The sequence below is a fragment of the Tribolium castaneum genome, chromosome 3 (assembly GCF_031307605.1).
Source record: "Tribolium castaneum strain GA2 chromosome 3, icTriCast1.1, whole genome shotgun sequence".
Classification (NCBI taxonomy): Eukaryota; Metazoa; Arthropoda; class Insecta; order Coleoptera; family Tenebrionidae; genus Tribolium; species Tribolium castaneum.
This window is the reverse complement of record NC_087396.1, coordinates 8,938,942-8,953,942: the sequence shown is the minus strand read 5'-3', so window position 1 is coordinate 8,953,942 and position 15,001 is coordinate 8,938,942. Positions and strand designations below refer to the sequence as shown.

The 15,001-nt window shown below is 39.4% G+C and overlaps 1 protein-coding gene and 1 long non-coding RNA gene across 3 annotated transcripts; one reads left to right on the top strand and one right to left on the bottom strand.

Moving 5' to 3' along the window:
• The first annotated feature begins 919 nt into the window (after positions 1-919).
• Positions 920-4,493, top strand: LOC135265750 (uncharacterized). Of its 2 annotated transcripts, XR_010333598.1 has the most exons (3): positions 974-2,164; positions 2,268-4,218; positions 4,267-4,493. It is a non-coding gene; the product is annotated as an uncharacterized LOC135265750 (long non-coding RNA). The 2 variants fall into 2 exon arrangements; XR_010333599.1 differs by lacking the exon at positions 4,267-4,493 and having other exon boundaries at positions 920-2,164; positions 2,268-2,522.
• Positions 4,494-9,270: 4,777 nt separating this feature from the next.
• On the bottom strand, positions 9,271-9,983 carry LOC135265764 (uncharacterized). The gene is made up of 2 exons (XM_064355917.1): positions 9,452-9,983; positions 9,271-9,353 (listed from the first exon to the last, which is right to left on the bottom strand). The coding sequence occupies exons 1-2, from the start codon at positions 9,981-9,983 to the stop codon at positions 9,271-9,273; spliced, it is 615 nt and encodes a 204-aa protein (XP_064211987.1).
• Between the last annotated feature and the right edge of the window lie 5,018 nt (positions 9,984-15,001).

Here is a 15,001-nt window from a genome sequence, read left to right as displayed (position 1 = left end):
GTAATGGTGTAAGGTCAAGAGAGCGTGGCGGACAGGCTATAGGACCACCTCTTCCGATCCAACGATTTTCAAAATTTAGGTTTAACCATTAACTTCAACCGAAAAATGTACTGGAGCTCCATCCAACTGCAACCACTGAAGGACTTTGATAGCTACCAAAGGAAGTTCGTCTAATTGCTTGGAAAGGGCTTGTTAAAAAATTCAGAAAAACATTTTTGTCAACTCGGGGGGAAGGGGGGGGGGGATGAATGAAGGGACTAAGAATGTGATTATTTAATATTCCTGCCCAAAAAAGCGGTCCTGATGTCCCATCACACGCATTACTCTGGGTTTTTCAGTGGCCCAATAATGATTATTGTGCGTGAACGTTGCCTCATCTGTCCACAAAACACTTTTCATAAAATCCCTATTTTCTTCTATTTGTTGAAGAAGCCATCGACAATAAGTTCTTCTTCTAGGTTAGTCTTCATCACGAAGCGCTTGCACTTTAGTATAGTGATACGGGTGCATTTTTTCCGATTTTAGCACTTCGTGGACGATTGATTTGGGTAGTTCGAGGTTGCAGCTAAGTTCTCTTATACTAATTGTAGGGTGGTTCTGGACTTCCTCTAAATTTGCTTCTTCTGTAGCAACGGTTTTCGTACTTCTGGGCCGACCAAGTTCTCTTGGTAAAGGCTCCAAACAACCAGTTGTTCACATTCTATGGTCGAGTCTAAGAATAACATTTTTGTCTGGATGCCGTCGATTTGGGTATTGTACGGCGTACTGACGAGCGGCTTCACTTGCATTTCCAGCATATTCACCAAACAAGAAATACATGTCACAATATTCATTGTTGGAAAACATTTTAATTTTTCACTGACACTCACAGACGAAACGACAATTTTAATGATATTATAAACAAGCACCGTAACCATGGTTTCATCTGAACAACAATGGTTTGTGCTAAGTGTTGTCAGATTTATCATCATTGTTGACTCAAATATTTTGTTAACATTTATTAAAGAATTAGGAAAAGTTTCTTCAGTTTTTATGTTATAAAGTTCTTTTATTCAATATCATTTATTCCTCAAATGAATTTGGATCTAAATAGTACTGCAAACACCCTCATTTTTGGCAAATAATTTTTACTCTTTGCTTCGTCATATCTTCAACAATAAAATACTTAGATTTTTTTAACATTTTTCTTATAGTCTAGGGCATCGCCCACTGATGTAGTGCCACGGCGGTGCGCGACTTTCCGGACATCTGTATATCACTCTTTATGAATTGGGAGAGATTTTTGGGACAGCCTATTTACAAAGCGCTACTTCACCGAACGCTTTTAAAAAAAAACTGGAATTACTAATGGAGATATTGACGTATTTACAGAAATCGATTTTGCTCCGTCTCAAGTACTTAAGTAACGGACAGAGAACTTGCGGTGCAAGAATACGACAACCTTAAGCAACACGCTGATCAACAAGATGCTGAACATCAACAGCATGCTGATCAATATCGGTTGTATCAAAAAGGGCGGATAAACTTTTTAGCACCTGTTAAGTACTGTTCATAGACCCCGAAAAAATATTGAAAAAATTGGTATTATTTTTTTAATGGTATATGGCCTTTTTAACAGTTACAGAAAAACAACTTGAAACTAAAAATTCCTTTGTTAAATCCATGGCCTCCTTGATGTATGGAGACAACTTCGTTGTTCAGGCCTGGCGCATCGATAAGTTCGGCTGATTCTCCACTGGCGCTGCATTTAGCGGACTGACGTTTATTTGACAAATACCATTTTTGAGGTTAAAGACTAATAAATTTGAAAGATGTAAGTGTGCATTCGTGAAATACGTTGAAAATGTGAGGATAATTCTAAAGTTATGCCCTGAATGAACGTTTGGATAGTGTAACTTTTGCAGGAAATCATTTTACGATCATTAGGATTTTTTATTTTCAGCTTCAGAAGATATACAAATTATTTTAAGGTGAATTGATTGTTCATCGTTTATAAGTATTTTAAGCATAACCTACGGCACTAGTACGCAGACACAGATGCAGAGAAAACGATGTTTCAAAGAACCTTCCATTTATTATGCATACTCTATGGTTTTACCAATGGTTAAGGTTGAATGCGTTACAAATCTGTGATTTTTAAGACATGGCTTAAGTTTTCTGAAAGGTATTTGCAACCTTTTAACCAGCAGATATTTGCAATACATTGTTTAGGCAAATGAAACTATTTTGCACACACGTCTTTTCAAAACCTGCTATTGTTAATTTAGTTTTAGTAAAATGTGCAAAGAAAGTCGTTTTTTTCAAATGAAATGGTTTAAAAAAGCTCGATCCAGCGTTCTTCTGCTGCGTTACTCTCTGCTGGAGTCTCTGAACCGTCCGTTCCAAAGTCCCTGTCTGGACCTTTGCTCACTCTCAAGCACCGCTCGTGGATCACCAAACTCCCGAAAAAAATCTACTACTTTATAAATTTTTTTGAGTTTTTGTATTTAGAAATTATCAATTACATTGTGGGCTCTTTTTCACCTTCTCTTCTGCTGATTGTACTTGTTAAATTCAATTATTTTTTCGGATTTAACCTTACAAATGCTATTTGTCAGATAAACGTCAGTGCGCTAAATAGGGCGCCATCTACGGTTTCGAAAAAACCGTTGAAGCTTATCGATGCGCCAGGCCTGAACAACGAAGTTGTCTCCATACATCAAGGAGGCCATGGTTAAATCACTTACGTATGGTATTAGTTATATGGTTTACATTGTCATAAAAACATTTTATTGAAAATTTGTGTTCTATCTAAAGGAATAGTTTGAAAAACCAACTTTTGTCCACTAACTTTAACTTGATTAAAGAATCACTAACTTTAACTTGATTAAAAAATCAAGTTAAAGTTAGTGGACAAAAGTGCTTCAAATATGCAGTAGCATATGACAACATTGTAATATTTCTATGGAAACAACTTTGAACGTATTTTTTGGCAAAGTGTCAAACAAATGTGTCAAACTTTTTGATGATTTTAAATCATTTATTGTGAAACAATAATGTTTTCGGCAAGTGAATACTGCGACATGTTCTTGGTTTATGGTGCAAGTGAAGGAAATGCTTTAGATGCGGTGAGACAATATGGCATTAATGTTTTTCGACGACTCGATCAGAGACTTCGAGAAAATCGCACTCCGATTTCGAAAAAAAAAATTCGTTTAAAAAAAATCAAATTCGGTTGCAATGTTATAAATTACGAGAACAAATACTTTCAAATGTGTTGCCAACAGACTCAGTATTTCTGGATCAGTCTGTATAAAGAAATACATTCTGGAAGGCCTTGCGTAAGAAGAACTGTTGAGACAGAGGAAGCAACTATTGATGCGGTTGCCGCCGTTTAGGTCTCCAGACTCCCGTTAATTTTTTTATGGGGCCATATCAAAGACATTGTATTTACTCCACCAGTGCCGAAAAATCTAGCCACTTTACAAGAAAGAGTTTTTGTAGCCTTTAACTCAGTTTCTCCGGACATGTTAGAACGTACCACAAATTCTGTTCAAAGACGTGCCGAAGCCTGCTTATTAGCAAATGGCAGAACATTTCAACATTTATTATAAAATACATTGTTTGTTTTTAATTTTACTGTTTATTAAATTGCTTTGTTCCTAAATTAGTTTTCCTTAGAGTTCCTATATTGGATTAAAGCTAATTTCGACTATTGCTATTGAGGTAACATAGCACAATGTTGCCGGTTTGGTCATTACTTTTTAAAGTAATCTAAAGACACGATCTCTGCATAAAAAAAATGATCTCTGAACTACTCTCCAGCTATGCTTAAAAGTTTATGCGACTTTTTTGACACACCCGATATAATGATGCTGAACAAATCAATAATAATGAAAGAAAAAAACCTAATGTTGATATAGACCGTCACAGGACTCCTTCACCCCGCTCTACTTCTTTACCATGTTGTTTTAAATCTTTGCTACCAGATGCTGTACCAACATACTATGAAGTTTTTACACCTATCCAAGCAATCAAACCTTTACCCAAGCCTTTACCAAAAATTGAACCAAAAACTACAATAAGAAAACGCAGGACTCAAAAGTCCGAAATACTAACTTCTACTCCAGTAAAAGACGAACTACGAAATGAAGCAGTAGAAGGAAAACTAAAAACAAGAAAAAAATTGACGAAATAACAGTCAACCAAAGGGGAAAATAAAAAAAACTGTCAAATCAAGTAAGCAGAAGACTGAACACACTCTGATTTTTCCAAAATTTCCCATAGACTCTCTAAACGAGCCCAATGAAGCAGACGTTCCCTCTTTGATTTGCGACGACACCTATGCAGTTCTAAATCCGGTGATTCCTGGATTCAGTACAATCACTGCCAACAATGGGCACATCAGTTGTGTGCAGACTATCATACTGGGGTATATATTTGTAATAACTGCAAACCGGTTGTGCTAAAGAGACTAAAATAAGTTTTTTTTTGTGAATTTTGTACTAAATACAACGGTAATAATATATATTTAATATTTTTTATTTTAAATGAAATGTTTGTGTTACTCATTTTTCATGGTTTGTTTCGCCCAAATGTATTGCCTATGTAGAGTGTGTAGGAATAAGAAACACTTCACTAATGAAGCACACTTTATTCTCCACACTACAATTGAGGAACTATTAGTTCTATGAAGTGAACTGAAGTTCTATGAACTGAACTGTCTACATATGAGTTCTAAAACGAACCATGTGGCAATTTTCCAATACGACTATTTATTTACAAATAGGAATGCTATAGTCGTAAGTAGAAATCTACAGTGCCATCTCTCGTAAAACTGAAGAACCGCCACATCACTCCCCTTTCAGTACCGTTGAAGCGAGCAAGAACGGTGAAGTGAGCACAGAGCAGGAACGGTGAAGCGAGCAGAGACGGTACGATTAGAGCATGATTAGTTTTTGAATTTTTGGCTTTGGAATTTCTGAAGATGACTTCTGGAGATGATGTGGTTGATGACTGAACAGATCCGGTGGTGCTTGCTTTGAATTTGCAGAAAAAGTTGCATTTAATCACAGACGATTTGTTAATGCTTATCCAAGTTAGCGACGACATAATTTTGCAGTATCGATAGTGACAGCATCATGGCATTAGTGACAGAATGTTAACGTCAGGTGAAAATGATTGTTGCATACTACTTGCTTGAGTTGACTATGTTGAAGAGGTATCAAGGGTCCGAGTGCAAAGAGCTCCTTGGGATACCGTTCAGCGTAGGTGAAGAGGTATTAAGGATAAGAGCACGGAAACTCCGTGGGATACCGTTCATCGTAGACTCTGGTGAGGTTGAAGAGACATCAAGAGTCTGCGTGCGAGAACTCCTTGGGATGCCATCAACAGAGGTGCTGAGCCCACGAGCATTGAAGTACTTCCTGTGGGCGCTTACGAGGAGCTCTATCCAGGAACACTTCCCCGAAGGCGAGGCGCTGATCACAAGCACTTTTCCATTCACCATTGTTTTTCTAGGCATCGCTGATGACCATTTGGCGTCGGCGAATCATTAAGCCATCGAAGTAGTTGGTTGGGCGTCGCTACCACTCACCGCTGCTACTGACCGTCGAAGTGCTTGGTGCGTTGGTCGCGACGAAGTCGTCGTCGCGGCTGCCATCGGTGCGTGGCCAGTGTAGTCGGGGCACCCATAGACAAATGAAGGGGATAAAGACCGTCACAAAGGCTAGTTTTATTGGTAACAAACCAATCTGCGCCGTCTGCGTATGTTTGTATATGGAAAAGCAACTTCTGCGCATGGGATTGCGGCGGGGTGCTGTCAGTGTCAAGCTGCTTATGTGCTGAAATTGCATATGTGGGTTTATATGGTGTGTCGCGAGGAGACCAACGAAACTCACTTTACATAAACTCCTTTATTAACGCAACAAATTGAAACGGTTACAAAACTAAAATTATGCACGTGTGACCGAGTGACGCTCGACGCCAAGAGAGGTGGTGTCGCTAGTGTCGTTCTGGCGGGCTGTCACTTGTCATGGGAAGTGTTGTGGCTACGGTTACGATCAACCGTGAATCGCCTGTGTGGTTCCAGTGCCGCCACAGTACTCCCCTGCCAGTGGTGGAGCCACGATGAGTAATAGAAAAAACTATTTATAATTTGAATCTGACAGTCTTCTTCAAATCAGTCTTTTCGGGTGTAATAGCCCAATTGGCATAAGTATGGTCGTGCCGAATGGGGTTGTCGTTGAGCAGAAAAGCTGGTTTCAGTCTGGACAAAGAAATGTTGGTTGACTTGTTGTTGAGATCAACCGTAAAATACTTTTCGGTTCGATTGAGAACTTTACAGGGTCCATCATAAGGTGGGTCAAAAGGTTTCCTGACTGCGTCTCTTCGGACAAAAACGTGAGTGCAGGTGTCAAGATTTTGAGGAACAAATATCTGCCTGTTGTCATGATGTGGAGCTGACGCTGGTCGAACATTTGCGATATTTGCTTTGAGTTGTCCCACGAAAGTTGCAGGGTCGATGGTGTTGGTTGAATCTTGAAAAAATTCACCGGGGAGCCGAATGGTTGACCCATAAACCATTTCCGAAGCTGAGACTGGGGTGTCATCGCGGATGACTGTCCTCAGCCCGAGGAGAACGGTGGGTAAATGTTCCGTCCAGTTTGGTGAAGCGTGGGCTTTAATGGCAGTCTTTAGTGTTCTATGCCAACGTTCAATTTTGCCGTTGGTGGCTGGATGGTACGGTGTGCACCTCGCGCGGCGAAAACCCATTAATGTGGAAAGTGAAGCAAATAGCGAACTTTCGAATTGCCTGCCTTGATCCGTGATAATTTTCAGCGGCGTACCAAACCGGGAGATCCAGCCGGAATACAGGGCTTTAGCAACGGATTCGGCTGTGATATCGGTTAGCGGAATGGCTTCGGTCCAAGAAGTGTAGCGGTCGATACAAGTTAGGCAATAGGTAAAGCCGTTTGAAGGTGGTAATGGTCCAATCAAATCTATGTTGATAACTGCGAATCGTTCGTCAGAAGTACCAATTTCTGTGATCGGTGGTTGTGTATGCCTCTGCACTTTGGATCTCTGGCAGTTTATGCAAGCTCTAGTCCAGCGGCTGACGTCCTTGTTAATACCAGGCCAGACAAATCTGTCAGTGAGGAGTTTTGTGGTGGCTTTGATACCGGGGTGAGCCATACCATGAAAGTGCTTGAAAAGTTCATACCGTGAGGTTTTGGGGATGAACGGACGGATTCTGCGGTTAGAATCGTCGCAATAAATTTGTTTCTCTGAACCAGGGACGGTGAACAATTTCAGTTTCAGTGCTGTAGAATCGGGTTGTGCCAGAAGTGTTTGCAGTTCGGGATCTACGTCTTGTGATTCGCGTAGTGTCTGGTAATCGATAGGAGTTGGTGTGTCAATTTCGCTGATTCTGGACAAGGTGTCGGCAACTACATTGGATTTGCCAGAAATGTGGTTGATGACGGTTGTAAACTGGCTTATGTAGTCGAGATGTCGTGCTTGTCGCGGAGTTGCCTTGTCAGATTTTTGCGTGAAAGCATACACAAGGGGTTTGTGATCTGTGTAAATTACGAAATGACGGCCTTCAAGAAAGTGTTGGAACGCTTTGACCGCGGAATAAATTGCCAACAGTTCCCTATCGTACGTGCTATATTTCTGTTGGGCCGGTGTCAATTTTTTCGAAAAGAAACTTAAGGGTTTCCAACTACCTCCTTGATTTTGTTCGAGCACTGCCCTCATTGCGAAGTCAGAAGCGTCGACTGTGAGCGAAATAGTATCAGTAGTTGTAGGGTGTACTAAGAGCGTCGCTTGAGCGAGGTCGTGTTTACACAGCTCGAATGCTGCTTTCGATTCGGGGGTCCAAGATAGCGGTGTTTTATCGTTCTTTTTGCTGTTTTTGACTAGATTGTGTATCGGGGCTTGATGAGCGGCTGCATGAGGTACAAAACGTCGGTAAAAGTTAATTGTACCTAGGAACCTTCTAGCGTCTTTGGATGTCTTTGGTAGCGGGTAGTTCAAAATGACCTTGACTCGGTCGGTTAAGGGCTTGGTGCCATCTGCTGAAACTTCGTACCCCAGGAAATTCACTTTGGAATTTCCAAAAGAACATTTTTCGGGATTAATAGTAAGGCCATACTTTAATAATCTTTCAAAGACTTTGCGAAGGTGGTCAGTGTGTTCCCTTTCGCTAGTGGAGGCGATGAGAATGTCATCCAGGTAGGGGAAGCAAAAGTCGAGACCATTCAAGACTTCGTGGATGAATCTTTGAAAGGATTGAGCGGCGTTACGAAGACCAAATTGCATTCTTGTAAATTCGAAAAGGCCAAAAGGTGTGGTAATGGCGGTTTTCGGAATAGAGCTCGCTTCGACCGGGATCTGGTGGTAAGCTCTAACGAGGTCAACGGTTGAAAAAATGGTCTTACCAGCAAGCAGGTGAGCGAAGTCATGTAAATGAGGAATTGGGTAACGATCCTCTTTAGTGACCGCGTTGAGTCGTCTATAGTCACCTACCGGACGCCAGTTGCTGTCCTTTTTAGGGACCATATGGAGGGGACTTGCCCAGGGACTATTGGAGGGTCTGCAAATCCCTAGCGCCATCATATGTTCGAACTCTCTTTTGGCTATTTGTAGTTTGTCTGGAGGGAGTCTCCGTGGTTTTGAAGCTACTGGAGGTCCGGTGGTTTCGATTAGATGCTGGGTCGCATGTGGAAGGATTGGTTCGACATTGTGAAAAGTTGTCAGAGCTGGAAATTCCCTGATCAGGTCGCGATACCGAGCGTTCGGTGAAACTGACAACACTGCAGTGTGCGAGGCGGAAATGCATGTGCCTGCGCTGGAGATTCCTGTCGTGCTATCAATTAGTCTGGCCCGTCTAATATCGATTAAAAGATCGAAATAATGTAATAAATCGGCGCCAATTATTGCTCGTTTGGTATCAGCGATGATGAAGTTCCAAATTAATCGACGTCGTAATCCCAAAGTAATGGTAAGTCTCTCGTAACCGTAGGTTTGAATGGCGGTGCCATTGGCAGCGTAAAGTACGAGGTCACTTACTGTTGACTGTCGTGCTTTCTTGGGGATGATTGAAATATCCGAACCAGAGTCAATCAAAAACGAAATACCGGTGGTTGGATCGGTTATGGTGAGGCGTCGACTGGCATGGATTGCATTTATAGTGCGGCTGGCGCACGCCGCGTCGCTTGCCGCCGTTACTGGCGCGGCGTGGAGTTTTCCGACTTGTTGAAGTTGCAGGGAGTGATACACTTCTTTGCTTTATTGCCAAATGTTCGGTGGTACCAACAAGAGTCCCTGCTTGAACGGTCTGGCGTCTGTGGTCGTGATCGTGATCGTCGCGGCTTAATTTCAGTATTGTAGGCAGCCTTTAATGCTGCGACTTCCTTAGTGAGTTGCAGGATAGCTGCAGACATATCTTCGGTTGGGGTCGTAACTGTACAAACTGAGGACATGTGTTGTATCTCCACGATTTTGTCTGCCATTTGCGCAAGGTTCTGAATCGGGTCGGAGCTGGTTGCGAGCACGGATTGGACGTGGGTCGGCAATCTTTGTAACCACAAAGTTTTCAGTAATTCGTCGGATACAGCCGAATCACCCAGACGCTTCATTTCGTTAAGCAATTGCGAAGGTTTCTTGTCGCCTAAGTCTATTTCCGACAGTAGTTTACGCAATTGGCGTTCCTGAGAATCCGAAAATGTAGAAATAAGCCGTTGTTTGATACCTTCATATTGGTTGACAGCGGGAGGATTGGTCACGAAAGCGGCAATTTGCTGAAGAACTGATGTGTCGATAGCACTGACCACGTAGTGATACTTAGTTGTATCGCTTGTTATCTTGCCGAGGTTGAATTGGGCTTCAAGTTGGATAAACCACAGCTTGGGATCACCTTTCCAAAAGGGTGGCGGTTTAACAGTAACCCTCTCGATCTCGACCTGGACAGCGGCGTTGAAATCTGGTGGGTTATCGGGCATGTTGTAACGTGCACTGTTGCGTGGTGTTTTCGATGCGCGTGTTGTGCGGGGTCACCAATGTGGGTTTATATGGTGTGTCGCGAGGAGACCAACGAAACTCACTTTACATAAACTCCTTTATTAACGCAACAAATTGAAACGGTTACAAAACTAAAATTATGCACGTGTGACCGAGTGACGCTCGACGCCAAGAGAGGTGGTGTCGCTAGTGTCGTTCTGGCGGGCTGTCACTTGTCATGGGAAGTGTTGTGGCTACGGTTACGATCAACCGTGAATCGCCTGTGTGGTTCCAGTGCCGCCACACATCTCTTAACACCATGTGAAATTGTGCTAGAGCTCGGAACCTCTGTAAACGACCACGATAGGCGGAGCCAATGCGTACTTCATCGAGTGGGGAGATTGAGCAGTGGCGTAGCAAAAAACTATTCTGTGATCAAAAAGGGTTTGAGATTTATAATTTGTAGTAGTTACGATTTCCTCTATTCAATAATAGCAAGATGAAATAGTAAAAATCATATCTAATGCTAATACATGTTGATTTCCTAGAAATACAAAGCAGAGAGGTCGAATAAATAAAAATACACCATGAGTAACGAGTAAAAACGCGTTTATTGCAAAAAATGTTTCTACTGGTATTTTTACTATAACTGGTAACATTGAAATGTTAAACTTTAAGACGAATTCCCTACACATGTAAATACACGCCACGCCACTGTTTTCTGCCAACATCCCTAATTTAAAGATTGGACTCGTCCGTGACGAGTTTTCGTCTCTGCGCACTCCTACCACCGTGGACGATCTGTCATTTTGCGGACTCTAAACTAGTGGTGAGAAATAATAACAAACAAATGCAATTCCACTACAGGTGTACTGTTGCAGATTTGGCAGACTCACAAGTTGGGTGCAGTATTTTATGGTAGACGTACTAGTAAGATTTATTAGCTTTATTAGGGCTTCCATTATGTAAATACGTTTCCTAAGGTAAGAAGGTGGTGTGGTTGAAATTGTTAGTCTCGAATTATGGCACCTAATAAAAAAGTTGCTAGCTATAAATGCCGGTACCCAGGCTGCAGTAACAAATATTATAAAAAGGTAAAAAATAATATAAATTTTTTTACTTTTTCCAAGAACGAGGAAATCAGACAGAAATGGTTTGACGCAATGAATCAAAATGTTCATAAAAAAGTTGTTTACACAGATACAAAGATTTATTTATGTCAAAATGATTTTTGTGAAAAGGACTTTATTTGTTCCTCACTTGTAAACGTCAATTATCCGATCTGTCTAATCACTTCGAAACTTCACTTTTACAAGTAAACTACTAGTAAAACTGACAGGAGCGCCAGTTATAAAATTAACACGTTCGCAACGTTGATTTATATTGATTAGAAATTGTTTTCTTTACAACCATCAATATTTAGCAAAATTGGAGGCAAAATTACTCTTAATTCTCAAGCTTTTATTGCAAACAGAAACTGAATTACTGAATTAAACTACAAATTATTAAAATACAAGAACAACTTATTCATTATTGACAGGATTAATTTCTCGGCTATACACATTAATAGTGTAGCTCCAGGAGGTGACAGGCTCGCCTTCGGCTCGCCAGTCATTCCCTCCTTTCGCCAGTAAAAACCGTTTTACCTTGCTAATACTGTAAAATACTATTACAAGTTCGTTAAAACAACGATCGAAAAAATTTGCCATCCCATCCATTTTTGTTCTGCCAACCGAAGAAAAACATTTATTAGAATCTAACTTTGAAACACAGGTAATTGGTGATGACACACTACTATCTACCTCTAATAAACCTGAATGTCACAACCAAGTGGGTTAAAAAATACGTTCAGTGTCTCCAGTAGATAATATTAAAAAAAACGGTCTCGTTCTGTTTTGCAAAAAATTGACAGTCATAAAATTCAGCAACTTACACCGCAGAAAAAAATGTTGTATTCGGAATACAGAAAGCAAAAGGGTCAAATTTGTAAATTGAAAAAAAATTACATAAATCTAAAAACAAGTTGAAAGCGGTTTATAATATAAATCACACCGATTTTTTTAATAATATTGAAAAAAGTCTAGATTCAGCAGGAGCAGCTTTAGTAAAATCACAATTTGTAAATGCAAAACGACAAGGCCACGTTATACAACACAAAATAAGGTTTTTGCATTGTCGTTATACAAAAGAGGTCCCAAATGTTACAGATTTTTGCGAAAATTTATAAAGTTACCGTCAAAGACTACTTTGCAAAATATGTTACAAAAAGTACCGTCTGAACCAGGTATTAATAATGAATTATTACAAAAAATTAAACGTGACATTAAAAAAATTAAAAAGTATCGAAATAAATTTTGTTGCATCTTATTTGATAAAGTATCGTTGTCAGAGGGACTAGTGCATTCAAAGGGGCCTGATAAAATTATTGGTTACGTGGATTTAGGTTCACAAGGCAGAAAGAATGAACTGGCGAATCATGCTTTAGTATTTATGATAACAGGTATTTGTAAATCTTTTAAACAACCAATTGCATATTATTACACTAGAGACGCAATAAAATCTAAAGATTTAAATGTACTTCTTTCGAAAGTAATAGAAGCAGTGCAGTCTACTGGATTGGTTCCTTTGGCCGTTGTGTGCGATCAAGCTTCAACTAATAGAAGTACATTAATGAAAAGAATGACAAATATTTGTATTTTTTTGATCCACCACACTTACTAAAGAATACCAGAACTACTTTAGCCAATTATAATATTAAATATAATTCACATAAAACGGCAAAATTTAAATATATAAAAGAAACATATCAAAAAGACCTTAACAGAAGATATCGTATGCTTCATAAAATAAAACCATCGTACCTAGAAGTCGATAAAAATCAAAATTCGTTTTTAAAAATGAAGGTTGCCCCTGCTGCAAAAACAATAAGGCACACTATGGCTGCTGCAATTGATATTAGAGCAATAAAAGACATTTGAAAGACATGCCAAGAAGCCGACATGAGACTTTTACGTCCTCGTGTTTTCTGTCAGGACCCATTTGAAAATTTATTTTCTTCAGTTAGGCAGGTTGGGCATGGCAACTCAATTCCTTCTCCTTTTCAATTTATTGGGGCTCTAAAGACAGCGGTTCTCAACAATTTAGCTTCGAACAAAAGTCCTGGAAGTAATTGTGAACCAGATAATGCTAATTTGTTAAATAATTTGCAGGATTTTTTAGAAAGTAGTGTAGAACTTGCTGTGCCTTTAGTTTTAGATGGACACAATTGTTGCATCAGACATTACCTAGTTTTGACGAACATGATGTAGTAGATAACAGATCCGATACTCAAGCTTTAAGTTACGTTTGTAGTTACTTGGTAAAAAAAATTAATGAACTTAATTTCTTAAAATGTCGTCAAAGTTTGTTATCAGACGATATTCAACCACACCACACTTTTACCTACTTTAAAGAATTTAATGAGAAAAAAAGACTTAATTATGTTTGTAGATCCGTTGTTATTTTTGTTGCACATTGTCATGACCTTATCACTTTTTCAATAGATAAATTAGGTCATGTCTGTAACATTAAACAAAAAATGTTAAGGCTGTTGAAAATTGCTGTAGATTTTTCGTGGTTTTTGTGCAGCTCTCACAAAGATGAAATTCAATTAACTTTATTAAATACCTTATTTGATTTGACTGCTAAAAAACATCTAACTGCAATCACATAGCACATGAGCAAGAAACATTGGAAAAAAGGAGAGCCCGGAAATTGCGAAACATACAGCACCGTACAAAGTAGTCATTAGTGTTATTATTGTTTTGTTTTTTTACGATAACTATCGTTTATTTACTATATTTCATGAATAAATATTATTTTTGAATGTTTGTACTTTACGTCAACATTTTTGACACATTATATAATACACGATTACTTTCTGGCAAACGACCGAACTAGAGTGCTTCTTGTTGCCCTAGTCTCCCCAATCTGTAATTATGTTGCAAATAATTGTCCTGTTATACAGTATTCAGCAAATATGTAAAGCGGCTAAACGGGGACGCCGGAACACAAACCAAACCCAGGATCCAGAAGCCAAGTCCAGGGTCCAAGCCAAAAACTGGACGAGGGAATTGAGCTACAACCTCTCCGAGTCGACAACGATCAGGTAGTCTACGCGGAGTCACGACGATAGGGTGTGCGATGTGCATGTCGCAGTGGTCAAACTATCGCCGGTAACGTAGTTATTATCGGGATTAGTAAATTAGTTTAATTTTTTTCCTTATTTACATTCAGACTTTCTTTTGCATTGTTTATTGTTTCGCTTTTTATTGCTATTCCATGACCTAGGACAACGTGTATGTTAATAGCCTACGATAGGGAAACTACTGTTACGTAGCTTAAGTTTAATAATAATTTTTTTCTTGGTTCTTTTGGTCGACAAGTTGTTCAGCCGAACAGTTTTCTTGTTTTTTAACATTTTGTTTTGTTAACAATTTCATTTTTTCTGCTGTTTGTAGTCGGCAAGATGTTCAAACGAACAATTTTCCTTGTTTTTACAAAATTACAAATTTTCTAGCACGCAATCGTCCACCGACCCAGGCAAACACTTTCGCGCGCTCAGCACAATCAGCAAAATGCCATAAATTGGGTCACGATGCCAGCGACAACTAAACGTATTCATAATTAGTTTTCAATTCTAATTGCTTATTTCACATTAGGATAATCATTGGTTATATTTAGTGTTTTAGTTTGTAGTTTGAATTTGTATATAACGAAATTATTTTTATAATAAACGAGTTTTTTATATCAAGTACCTGCGCGACTTGAGAATTTTTTCTACGCTAATTCCCTGCTGCTTTGCCGAACCCAATGTTTTTATTTAAACTGATGCAAAAATTTTCGGACAAGAAAAATCGATTTCAGGCTTCCTAAAGCGATTGTTTCATTTTAAGCAAGGTATTGTATGAAATCAAATCTTAAACTGGTGCATACAAAGCGTTGTTTTCAATAAGAATAAGGCTATCTTAAACTTTCGTAC